The sequence below is a fragment of the Callithrix jacchus genome, chromosome 1 (assembly GCF_049354715.1).
Source record: "Callithrix jacchus isolate 240 chromosome 1, calJac240_pri, whole genome shotgun sequence".
NCBI lineage: Eukaryota > Metazoa > Chordata > Mammalia > Primates > Cebidae > Callithrix > Callithrix jacchus.
The window spans coordinates 154,085,884-154,099,752 of record NC_133502.1 but is presented as its reverse complement, the minus strand read 5'-3'; the positions used below and the strand labels follow the sequence as shown (position 1 = coordinate 154,099,752).

Sequence of the window (13,869 nt, the reverse complement as noted above, 5' to 3'; positions counted from 1 at the left end):
TTAAAAGTATCCAGTACTTGTTTGATCCCATTATTACAAATAATGAAAAAAAATGCTTTGTTTTAATCTGTAATAAGCGGTTTATTGTGCCATAACTGTCATATACTAGAGTTATATTAAAATGTTTACTCTGCCTCACCAAACGCATACTAGGAAGTAATCCCCAAAATAAGTATTTAACTTTGCATTAGATATAAAGGAGACTGGGTACTATAATTAGATTATTTTGAGGCTGACAGCTATTATCCAGCTGATTTAGTATGTTCTGTAACTGAAAAAATGTTCACCAAATTTTACTTTTTAGTGATTTACATGTACATTTTATAGGGGACAAGTTCTGTATATAGTGAATAAATAACTTTTACAGTTTTTTAAAAAAGCCAGCGTGGGAAACATAGTGAGACCTCATCTAAACAAATATAAAAATTTTTTAAATTAGCCAGGGGCCAGGCACAGTGGCTCACTCTCTAATGGGCTGTTATTCTAGTACAGTTAGAGCAACATAAAAAAAAAATCAACAGACAACATGTTGGGTAGCAGTAATTCTAAGAAGAAAATAAAGAAGGATGATGTGATAGTCATGGGAGAGGAGGCGCTACTTTAGTCAGGGAAGGTCTCTCTGATAAAACAAAACATGAGACTTCTGAGGAAAAAATGATTACAAAGAGAAGAAAGCAAGTACAAAGTCACTGAGATAGAAGAATACCTTACGTATTAAAGAAATAGCGAAGCTCATGTGACCTAGAGAAAAGTGAGCAGGAGTGGTAAAACATTACGTAAAAGAAAGTGAAAGCAAAGATTTTGCAGGGTTTTACAGGCCATGGTAAAGGTTTGGGGTATTGCTCTTAATAAGATAAAAAATTACTGAGCACATGAGTGACATGTTTTAATTTACTCAAGTTGTCCCTCAGTATCTGTGGGGGACTGGTTTCAGGACTCTCTCTCAAAACCTGTGGATGTGAGAGTCCCTATTTAAATAGCAGAGTACTTACACTAATCTACACACATCCTCCTTATACTTTAAATCATCTCTAGATTATTAATAATACCTAATACAGTGTAAATACTATACATAAAGAGTTGTTACACTGTATTTTTTATTTGCATTATTTTTATTGCTGCATTGCTATTTTTTATTGGATTTTTTTCCAAATATTTTTGATTTGCAATTGGTTGAATTCAAGGATGCAAAACCCAAGGGTATAGAAGGCCAACTGTAATAATTTTGTCTGCTCTGTGAAGAATAAAGAATAGATTCAAAGGGATAATCAAAGGAGCAGCAAGACCACTTAGGAAGCTCCTGCAATCATCCAGGAGGTTAGTACAAGTAAAAATAATGAAAAGTATCAAATTCTGGGTATCTTCCTTTTTGTATCGTTTCAGCATCTATACACATTAAAAAATTCTTCCAAAATGCTAGTAACTTTTAAAAATATTGTTACAGAAATAAAAGTCTTTGGGAAAGGTTTTAAAAACACATAGCAACTGGAAGACTAAACTTTAAGAGATGGCTAAACAAATCTGTGAGACATAGTGGCTATTAAGTGGGAAGACTCTAAAGTTTTTACTTCTTTTTTTTTTTTTTAGATGGAGTCTTGCCCTGGTGCCCAGGTTAGAGTGCAATGGTGTGATCTCGACTCACTGCAACTTCCGCCTACCGAGTTCAAACAATTCTTCTACCTCAGCCTCCCAAGTAGCTGGGATTACTGGCACACGCCACTATGCCTGGCTAATTTTTTTTATACCTTTAGTAGAGACAAGGTTTCAACATGTTGGCCATGCTGGTCTCAAACTCCTGACCTTGTGATCCACCCACCCCAGCCTCCCAAAGAGCTGGAATTACAGGTGTGAGCCACTGAGTCTGGCCAGTTAAAAACTTGTTTTGATTCTAGCTCAACGACTTACTAGACATGAAAATTACAGCAGCATTTTTCTATGCCTCAATTTTCCCACTTCTCAAATGGGAATAATGATAGCTACCTTACAGTATTCCTGTGATTATATGAAAATGAATATAAAGAAATTAACTGACATATGGTAACAACTCAACATGGCCATAGGTTCCCAGGATTACTTTTTCTCATTATTACTATTATTTGTAATATCCCTTTTAGAACTGGTTACATATTCATTTTTAAATTATCACAATAAAAATAAACTGTAAGTGTTCCTAAAATATATTTGATGTTATGTATTTATATATATATTTGTTATATATTTGATGACATGGTTTTTAATAGAAAACAGTTTCTGCTTTAGATATAAAAAAGCACTATAATTTGTATTACAGATTTTTTTAACTTGATGGATCAGTCCTCTTAAGGATAATGAATTTGGATTTGCAAGAATTCAAAGCAATTCCTAGTAACATTTTTTCTTCACTTCAAAATTATAAAATTTAAAGATCTCATAAAATCAACAAAGAGTATGAGAAGAATAATTAAATATAAGCCATGATTATTCAGACTTTTTGTTTAGTTTTATTTGGTCACATTCATGATTTTACCATGTGTGTACCAGTTAGGTTCACAAGAGAAACTCTTTAGGGCCAAATATTTAATTCCCTTTCATATTAGCAATGTTAATATTAAAGATATACAAGACAGGCCGTGCGTGGTGGCTCACGCCTGTAATTTCAGCATGTTGGGAGGCTGAGGTGGGCAGATCACTTGAGGTCAAGAGTTCAAGACTAGCCTGGCCAACATGGTGAAACTCCATCTCCACTAAAAACACAAATAGCCAGACGTGGTAGTGTGGGTCTGTAATTTCAGCTACTCGGGGGGCTGAGGCAGGAGAATCGCTTGAACCCAGGAAGCGGAAGTTGCAGTGAGCCAAGATCATGCCACTGTATTCCAGTCTGGGTGACAGTACAAGATTACGTTTCAAAAAAAAAAGATACATAAGACAATGACAGACAATAATTGCTTCTGGGAGAAGATAAGGGGAGACAAAAAAGAAAGAAGAGACATACTTTGCACTTAAAACCTCTGGCATGGCCAGGCGCAGTGGCTTATGCCTGTAATCCCAGCACTCTGGGAGACCAAGGCAGGTGGATCACCTGAGGTCAGGAGTTCAAGACCAGCCTAGCCAACATGGTGAAACCCCATCTCTACAAAAAATACAAAAATTACCTGGGCATGATGGCTGGTGCCTGTACTCCCAGCTATTCAGGAGGCTGAGGCAGGGAATTGCTTGAACCCAGGAGGCAAAGGTTACAGTGAGCCAAGATCATGCCACTGTACTTCAGCCTGGGAGACAGAGTAAGACTCTGCCTCAAAAAACAACAACAACAACAAAAAACAACCTTTGGCATTAACTTTTCAAGGACATAAAACATTGTTTAAAGAAAAAAATTTATTTCACTAACAATTATGACTCAATTGTTTAAATGTCCCATAGATCACCATAATGGCAGCTTACCAGATTGAAGATGCCAGTAATATGTTAGTATTGTTTGCAAGAAACTTCAACGGAGGCTCTGCAAGCAGTAGACAGGATAAAATTCCTCCACCAAAGCAGTGGAGCATAGCAGTAAACCAGCTTGAAATAGGATTCTTCCATGCCAATGCAACTGCTCCTGAAATGGTAAAGTAAAATACAGTCTGAGATCATTATATATTTATTAAACAAGCACCAAAGAAATAAACTTCTTAATTTATAATTTTCAATAACTATTATTCATAGATGTGCCAATCACAATCATTAAAAACCTTATATTTTATTCTTTAAAGCACGACTGGAAACATTTTGCTACTGCGTGATTTTTGGCACTTTGCCTCCTTTAAAATACTCTTCTGTTCAGGCTGTCATTGCCAGTTTCCTAATAATAGATCATTATAAACAATATTCTCACTTACTGTCTCCTTTCATCCCAAACCCTATAGTAAGTACTCCCAGACCATATGCCAAAGTGATTTGTTAAGAAAAATTTATAATCTTAAGTATATTATAAAGAAGCTGAAATAAATAAACTAAGCTTTCAACAAGACAGGTCAGAAACAGAGTAACAAAATAAACCCAAAGGTGAAAGATTTCTTAGGAACAGATATTTATACTTTCTCAACATGAGTCCTAACTAATTACTTATTAATTATAAAGGGAAATCATAACTTCAAAGCCGGGAAACCTTGCAGACATCAGTGTGCAGACAGGCACATGCCATCACACCCCGTTAATTTTTGTATTTTTGGTAGAGATGGGGTTTCACTATGTTGGCCAGGCTGGTCTGGATCTCCTGACCTTATGATCTGCCTGCCTCGGCATCCCAAAGTGCTGGGATTACAGGCATGAGCCACCACACCCAGCCACTTCTCTGGTATTTCTAACAAAAATACACAACCTGAACTAATCAAATCAGACAAGCCCAAACTGAGGGCTACTTGGAGAAAACAAACATCAACAACTGGCCTACGTTTTTTAAATGCTGAAGTCAAAAAACACACCAAAAAAGACCGATAAAACATTCTAGATTATATGAAAATTTTCTCTAACTCAAATTATATTTATTTATTTACTTATTTTTTTTTTTTTTTGAGACTGGGTCTTGCTCTGTTGCCCAGGCTGGAGTGCAGTGACGTGCTCTCAGCTCACCATAACCCCAGCATCTGAGTTCAAGCGAGTCTCGTGCCTCAGCCTCCCAAGTAGCTAGGATTACAGGCATGTGCCAACACACCAGGCTAATTTTTATGTTTTTAGTAGAGACAGGGTTTCACCATGTTAGCCAGGCCCAGGAGACAGAGAAAAGAAAAAAAAAAAAAAAACTTAACACTATTAGCCCAAACTGAAACTATAGCCAACCACATGGTAGGGTTCAGGAGCATGTTCACATGAGACAAATGGAGGTAAACAAACAAAAAAAAGTAATCTGACTTATTGTATTACCTAATGTCTTTCATGTCTTTGCTTATGGAGCAAAAGTTACATAGAATGGTGGAGTATTATCTTTCCTGGGATTTAAAGCCTAAAACCTGAACCAAACAAAAATGGGATATAGTCCTTCACACCTTAGGTAGAAAAAGAGTTAATCCCCTTTATCCTTTTGCCTCCAGTGGCTTTTTTTCCCGGGGGGTGGGGGCAGTCTCTTCCTGTCACCCAGGCTGAAGTGCAATGATGTAACCTCAATTCACTGCAACCTCCTCCTCCCGTGTTCAAATGATTCTCCTGCCTCAGCCTCCCAAGCAGCTGGGATTACAGGCACCTGCCTCCATGCCCAGCTAATTTTTGTATTTTTAGTAGAGACAGGGTTTCACCATGTTGGCCAGCCTGGTCTCAAGCTCCTGACCTCGTGATCCACAAGCCTCAGACTCCCAAAGTTCTGGGATTACAGGTTTGAGCCTCCAGTGGCATTTTTTAATGATCTAGGCAGATAGTACAAATGATCAGATATAAATGGGGTAGGAAAGTAGACAGTAAGGTATTAGAAGTGGTAGAGTACATACCAAAACAAAGTCTCAAGGAGTAACATGTCTGAGAGGGTAAAGATGTGAAGAACTCTGGTAGTAGTATATATATGAATTATAGTTCACTGTAGGTATGAGTTCTAGAGAATCAATCACTGGAGGATAGGAAAAAGTTGCTAATTAAGTAAAGCATACATATGCTAAGTAAAAATCTAAAATAAATAGTATTGGAATAGGAGAAGTATACACATATTAGCTCTTCAGTTTCAAATATGAAAAAGGAATGCTGACCACATAAATAGAGAGTAATACAAGCTACTCACTGCAACTACTGACAGAACCTGAACAAATGTATCTTAATCAAAATGAGTTAGAAGAAAAAAAGACATATATGGGCTGTAAAAAAAAAAAATTACCATAGAAAAATAAAGTGATTAAGATCCAGAAGATTCAAGTGAAATAGATAACATTTAAGAATTAACTACTGAAGAATACAGAGCAATTTTCTACAATTTAATGTAAACATTTACTCCAATAGACTTGGAAATCCAAATATCTATTCCTGAAAGAAATATAAATTACCAAAATGACTTAAGTCTGGATTGGAAAAAAAAGTAAGATGTACCCATTAGAATACACCAAGAAACACAAAACTACATAGTTAGAGTCTACAAATATCAAAGAACAGCAATATCCATTATACAAACCATCCCAAGCTCAAAAATGGAAAGCTTCCCAATCTATTTTACAATAACAGCATAACCTTGAGCCCAAACTGGAAAAGGATAACACAACAAAATGACCAAATAAGCTCATTTCTATTGTAAACATAAATGCAAAAATTTTACATGAAGTATTACCAAATCAAAATGCCTAATGAATTAAAATAATGTATCAAGCAATTTAGTCCAAAAATATAAGGATGATTCATTATTTTTTTTAAATGTATTAATGTAATTCACTATGTTACATTTTTAAATGGGAAACAAAATATGATCTCAATAGATTTTGAAAAAAAATAGCACTTGATAAAATATGTAACCTTCTCCACCAGGACAGTATAAAGATATAAGAATATCCAGCCAGGCACGGTGGCTCACCCCTGTAATCCCAGCACTTTGGGAGGCCAAGGTAGATGAATCATGAGGTCAGGAGTTCAAGACCAGCCTGGCCAACATGGTAAAACCCAATCTCTACTAAAAATACTAAAAATTAGCCGTGAGTGGTGGTAGGCGCCTGTAATCCCAGCTACTCGGGAGGCTGAGGCAGGAGAATTGCTGGAATTCAGGAGGCAGAGGTTGCAATGAGTCAGAATTGTGCCAGTGCACTCCGGCCTGGGTGACAGAGCAACTTGTTCTCAGGAAAAAAAAAAAAATAAGATACAAGAATATCCTAGAACGCTGGGAATAAAATAAAACTTCCTTAAAGTGTCCCTCAAAAAAACCCTATAGCAAACATCACACTTGAAAAACTTTAAAAGCATTCTCATTAAAATCAGGAATATCAGGAGTAAGACAAAGTCACTATCATTAGCATTCAACAAAACATTCTTTAATATAAAGAAGCTAGAAAAAGAAATGGAGGGTCTTGGCTACAAGCCACAAAAAGCAACAAACTTAAACCATAAAGAATTCATTGGAAGGATTTCAGTAGCTCACAGGAAAAAAAAAAATCACAGGCTAAAGAAAACAAACAAGGACTAAGGGCACTCCAGAGGTCTATGTAGGAGGGATGATCTTACTAAAAGGCTTAGATCAGAACCAGTTCAGTAAGTACAGAGAATACTCTGTTGAGATCATTGAGTTCCAACTGTTCTATCTAGCCATGATCAGACTTGCGAAGGAACATCTGTATCACACAAAAATACTGCAGAAACATTAAGAACCTATACTTTTTTAGAACTATAGAATTGTTTTAGAAATGATCAAGGATGAGTATTTTTATAATCTTAGGCCTGAGAAAGACCATCTTAAAATACATAAATCGCAATAGTGATATAGGGAAAAAAAATTAACAGATTTTTTATGAAAGAGTAAAAATTATGAAATTGTTTAAACTTCAATAAGACTATATAAACAAAGTTAAAATATAGCAAGAGTTATGGAAAAAAAGGACTACAGACATAAATAGAATTAATATACATGATTCACAAAGACAGTCAAGAGAAGACAACAACCTACAACCCAATAGGAAAAGGGACAAAAAAAATTAAGTGCTTTACAGGAAATATAAATGGCCAATAACAGTCACAAACTCATCAGTACCATGACAAACATAAATGAAATACTGTGTTCTGATCATCAGAATGACTTGGTATTGAAGACCGATAACAGAACTGTCAAAGGAAATGGGCAGTCTAACACAATTCAGGTAAAAGGTTAAACAGGTACACTCAACACTCTTGTGTGTGAATTCTATCATTTTTACCTCTTGACAAGTACTGGTACTGTATGACACTGTATTCATATTCAATAATCATGTGGTTCTCAAAGTCTGGAATCTCAGGAGCCCTCTACATCCCTAAAAATTAGTAAACAGATTAATGGTTGCCAAGGAGGATAGCTTACTACAAAAGTGCAGGAAGGAATTTGGGGGTGGGTGAGGAAACTGTTCTATATCTTGATACTAATGGTGGTTAAATGACTGTATGTGTCTGTCCCAAAACACAGAAGTTTGTATTAAAAATAATTAACAGACTGTATGTAAATTACATCTTTTAAAAAAGCCTGACGTGGAAAAAGATGATGGCACGGTAGGAGCAACTCAGGATTGCAGTTCTCAGTGAAGATGCAGAGGGTGAGTGCAATCCGCATTTCCAGACGGATCTTTGTTGCCCACAGAATGGGGAAATTCCCAGGTGTAGGAGAGACATGGGATGCTAGCACAGTTGCTTCAGCTGGCACGGCCATTTCGGCCGGCGCCGCAGCGCACCGCACTCCACACAAAACGCACTGGTCTGGGTGCCCTGTTAAACTGGCAATCTGAGATTTGGGAGGGCAGATTAGCATATCCATCTGATTAAACAGGACTTGGACAGTGAGCCAGACCAGGAGATTCCCGGAAAGCGACGTTTGAGCCAGCGCGGTGGGTCACTACACGGGAAATCACAAAGATCCCGGTGCCCTACTGGCAGACGACTGAAACACCTGGGAGAGAGTCAACCATTTAACTTAAAAAAAAAAAAAAAAGGAAAAGAAAAAAAGGGCTCTGAGGCAGGGAGCCAGGAGATCAGGCTCGGCGGGTCCCACCCCCACAGGGACAAAAAAAAAGGGGATTCAAAACGCTCAAGGTTGAGAGTTTCACTGCGGGCACAGCTGAACCCAGGATGGTGCAGCTCGATGGGGGAGGGGCGTCCGCCCTTACCGAGGTATTCCGCCCCTACTGAGGTATGCTGTTGCCGAGGCAACCCACCATAACAGAGAGACTCAGCCAATAGGGCGGAGCCCACAGCAGCAGGGCAGAGCCTCAGCAGAAAAATAGTGACTAGACTGCCTCCTAGCTGGGCAAGACAGTGCAACGGATACTCATAAAGAAAGCCCTAACTGCACGAGACAGAGCATCTGAGGAAAAAAAAAAAGGGGGGTTTATCAGTTCTGCTGCAGCAGACTTAAACGTACCTGCCTAACACCCCTGAATGATCCACAGAGCTCCCAGCTCAGCACTTGAGCTCCTATAAAATACAAACCACCTCCTCAAGCAGCTCCCTGACCTCTGTATATACAAAGAGTCACCTCAAAAAGGACTGATCAGACCGACATTTGGTGGGCATCATTCTGGACAAAGATAGCAGAAGAAGAAACTGGTAGCATCCCTCACTGTTCTGCAGCTGCTACAGGTGTACCCCAGACAAGCAGGGCCTGGAGTGGACCTCAGCAGTAGTACAACAGAGGGGCTAGACTGTTAAAAGGAAAACTCAGTAACAGATATACTTCATCATCAACAATCTGGGCAGCCACTCAGAGACCCAATCAAAAAGTCAGCAACTCCTCAGACGACAGCTGGATAAACCCACAAAGATAAGAAGAAACCAGTGCAAAAAGGAGGAAAACACCCGAAACCAAAACACCTCGCCTCCTACAAAGGACCAAAACTCCTCACCAGCAAGGGAACAAAGCTGGACAGAGAATGAGTGTGATGAAATGACAAAATCAGACTTCAGAAGGTGGGTAATGAGAAATTTCCGTGAGCTAAAAGAACATGTTGTAAACCAATGCAAAGAAACAAAGAACCTTCAAAAAAGATTTGAAAAAAGATTCGAGGAAATAAGAATGGACAACTTAGAGGAATATAAATGAATTGAAGGAGCTGTGAGAACTTCGCGAAGCATGCAGAAGTTTCAACAGTCGAATTGACCAAGCAGAAGAAAGAATTTCAGAAGTCGAAGATCAACTCAATGAAATAAAACAAGAAACCAAGATTAGAGAAAAAAGCGCAAAAAGGAATGAACAAAGTCTCCAAGAAATGTGGGACTATGTGAAGAGACCGAATCTACGTTTGATAGGTGTACCAGAATGTGACGAAGAGAATGAATCCAAGCTGGAAAATACTCTTCATGATATTATCCAGGAAAATTTCTCCAACCTAGCAAGGCTGGCCAATATTCAAGTACAGGAAATACAGAGAACACCACAAAGATATTCCGCAAAAAAGAGCAACCCAAGGCACATAATTGTCAGATTCACCAGGGTTGAAATGAAGGAGAAAATACTAAGGGCAGCCAGAGAGAAAGGTCGGGTCACCCACAAAGGGAAGCCCATCAGACTCACAGCAGATCTCTCGGCAGAAATCCTACAGGCCAGAAGAGAGTGGGGGCCAATATTCAACATCCTTAAAGAAAAGAACTTTCAACCCAGAATTTCATATCCAGCCAAACTGAGCTTCAGAAGTGAAGGAAGAATAAAATCCTTTGCGAACAAGCAAGTACTCAGAGATTTTGTCACCACCAGGCCTGCTTTAAAGAGCTCCTGAAAGAGGCACTACACACAGAAAGGAAAAACCAGTACCAGCCATTCCAAAATCACACTGAATGCTAAAGAGCTTCAACATAATGAAGAATCTACAACAACTAACAGGCAAAACAGCCACTTAGCATCAAAATGGCACTATCAAATTCACACATAACAATATTAACCCTAAATGTAAATGGACTAAATGCACCAATCAAAAGACACAGACTGGCAAATTGGATAAAAATCCAAAACCCAGCGGTATGCTGTATCCAGGAAACCCATCTCACATGCAAGGATACACAAAGGCTCAAAATGAAGAGATGGAAGAAGATTTACCAAGCAAATGGAGAGCAAAAAAAAAGACGGAGTTGCAATTCTCGTCTCTGACAAAATAGACTTTAAAGCAACAAAGATCAAAAGAGACAAAGAAGGTCATTACATAATGGTAAAAGGATCGATAAAACAAGAAGAGCTAACGATCCGAAATATATATGGACCCAATACAGCAGCACCCAGATATATAGGGCAAGTTCTTAAGGACTTACAAAGAGACTTAGACTCCCACACAATAATAGTGGGAGACTTTAACACTTCACTGTCTATATTAGACAGATCAACCATATAGAAAATTAACAAGGATATCCAGGGCTTGAACTCAGACTGGGAACAAGCAAACCTGATAGACATTTACAGAACTCTCCACCCCAAATCCACATAATACACGTTCTTCTCAGCACCACGTCACACCCACTCTAAAATTGACCACATAATTAGGAGAAAAGCACTCCTCAGCAAATGCAAAACAACTGAAATCATAACAAACAGTCTCTCAGACCATAGTGCAATCAAGTTAGAACTCAGAATTCAGAAACTAACTCAGAACTGCACAGCTTCATGGAAACTGAACAACTGGCTCTTGAATGTTGACTGGATAAATAATAAAATGAAGGCAGAAATAAAGAAGTTCTTTGAAACCAATGAGAACGAAGACACAACATACCAGAATCTCTGGGACACATTTAAAGCAGTCTCCAGAGGAAAATATTTAGCAATAAGTGCCCACATGAGAACAGTGGAGAGATTCAAAATTGACACCCTATCGTCAAAATTGAAAGAGCTAGAGGAGCAAGATCAAAAAAACTCAAAACCTAGCAGAAGACAAGAAATAACTAAGATCAGAACAGAACTGAAGGCGACAGAGACACAAAAAACCCTTCAAAAAATCAATAAATCCAACAGCTGGTTTTTTGAAAAGATCAACAAAATAGACAGTCCACTAGCCAGACTGATAAAAAAGAAAAGAGAGAACAACCAAATAGATGCAATAAAAAACGATAAAGGGGAAATCACCGGGAGGACTCAAGATGGCGCTGTGAGAACAACCCAGGATTGGAGCTCTTCTCGTTGAATCCGCAAACGGTGAGTCAGAGCGGCATTTCCAGACTGATCTTTGTTGCCCACAGAACGGGGAAACTCCCAAGTATAAAAAAGACACGGGACGCCAGGCAGTAGGTCTGCCTGGCGAAGCCGACAGCCAGGGCGGCGGTGGCCGGCCCTACCCAGCAATCCCCACAGGGCGTGCTTGTCCGGGTGCCCTGTTGAACCGGCAACCTGAGACTTGAGAGGGCTGGACTTGAGACTGAACGAGACTTGGACAGTAAGCCAGCCCAGGGGATTGCAGGGATTGGGATACCCAGTGGGACGAACAAAACCGCGATTTCAAACTATCCCGAGCAGACGGTCCGAGACGCTCTGTGGGGTAGGGGCGTCCACCACTACCGAGGCAACCCGCCCCAACTGAGATACACGCCCACTGCTGACGCAGCCAGCTGTTGCCGAGGCAACCCGCCCCAACTGAGATACACACCCATTGCTGATGCAGCCAGCCGTTGCCGAGGCAACCCGTCCCTACTGAGATACACGCCCTCTGCTGACGCAGCCTGCCGTTACTGAGGCAACACGCTACAACGAAGAGACTCCGCTGCAGGGCGTGGCAGAGACCACAGCAGAGCCGGCAGGAACAGCGCGAATCACACAACAGCAGGGCGGAGCCTCGGCAGCCAAACAGTGGCTAGTCTGCCTTCTAGCTGGGCAGGACACCTGATCGGACATCCAAAAATAAAGCCCAAACCCCTCAACACAGAGCATTTGAGAAAAAAAAAAAAAAAAAAAAGGGTTTTTTAATGAGCTTTGTTGCAGCAGAATAAAACATAGCAGCCTAACAGCCCTGAATGAACAACAGAGTGCACAGCTCAGCAATTAAACCCCTATAAAGTACAAACTGTCTCCTCAAGCAGCTCCCTGACCCCTCTATATCCAAAAGACTGACATTAGGCAGGCATCATACTGGGACAAAGAGAGCAGAAAAAGAAACTGGTAGCATCCCTCGCTGTGCCACAGCTACTAGAGGTGCACCCCAGACAAGCAGGGTCTGGAGCGGACCTCAGCAGTCGTACAGCGAAGGGGCTAGACTGGTAGAAGGAAAACCAAGCAACAGAAATACTTCATCATCAACATTCTGGGTGTCCACTCAGAGACCCAAACGAAAAGTCAGCAACTACGCAGACGGCCAGCGGACAAATCCACAAAGATGGGAAGAAACCAGCGCAAAAAGGAGGAAAACACCCGAAACCAGAACACCTCGCCTCCTAGAAAGGACCAAAACTCCTCACCAGCAAGAGAGCAAAGCTGGACGGAGAATGACTGTGACGAAATGACGGAATTAGACTTCAGAAGATGGATAATGAGAAACTTTTGTGAGCTAAAAGATCATGTATTAAATCAATGCAAAGAAACTAAGAACCTTGAAAAAAGATTCGAGGAAATGATAACAAGAATGGATACCTTAGAGAGGAATATGAATGAATTAAAGGAGCTGAAAAACACAATACGAGAACTTCGTGAAGCAAACACAAGTTTCAATAGCCGAATTGACCAAGCAGAAGAAAGAATATCTGAAGTCGAAGACCAACTCAATGAAATAAAACGAGAAACCAAGATCAGAGAAAAAAGCGCAAAAAGGAATGAACAAAGTCTCCAAGAAATGTGGGACTATGTGAAGAGACCTAACCTACGTTTGATAGGTGTACCAGAAGGGGGCGAAGAGAATGAATCCAAGCTGGAAAATACTCTTCATGACATCATCCAGGAAAATTTCCCCCACCTAGCAAGACAAGCCAACACTCAATTGCAGGAAATACAGAGAACACCACAAAGATATTCCGCAAGAAGAGCAACCCCAAGGCACATAATCGTCAGATTCAACAGGGTTGAAATAAAGGAGAGAATACTAAGGGCAGCCAGAGAGAAAGGTCGGGTCACCCACAAAGGGAAGCCCATCAGACTCACAGCAGATCTCTCGGCAGAAATCCTACAGGCCAGAAGAGAGTGGGGGCCAATATTCAACATCCTTAAAGAAAAGAACTTTCAACCCAGAATTTCATATCCAGCCAAACTGAGCTTCAGAAGTGAAGGAAGAATAAAATCCTTTGCGAACAAGCAAGTACTCAGAGATTTTGTCA

The 13,869-nt window shown here is 39.9% G+C and overlaps 1 protein-coding gene across 3 annotated transcripts in view; it reads right to left on the bottom strand.

Moving 5' to 3' along the window:
* The window catches only part of TMEM38B (transmembrane protein 38B), a 251,912-nt gene that overhangs the window by 224,643 nt on the left and 13,400 nt on the right, over positions 1-13,869 (bottom strand). For all 3 annotated transcript variants that reach the window (XM_054258575.2, XM_054258577.2, XM_002743174.7), the window contains exon 2: positions 3,421-3,577. In XM_054258575.2, the coding sequence (XP_054114550.1) occupies positions 3,421-3,577 (157 nt within the window). The remainder of the gene's footprint in view (positions 1-3,420; positions 3,578-13,869) is intronic.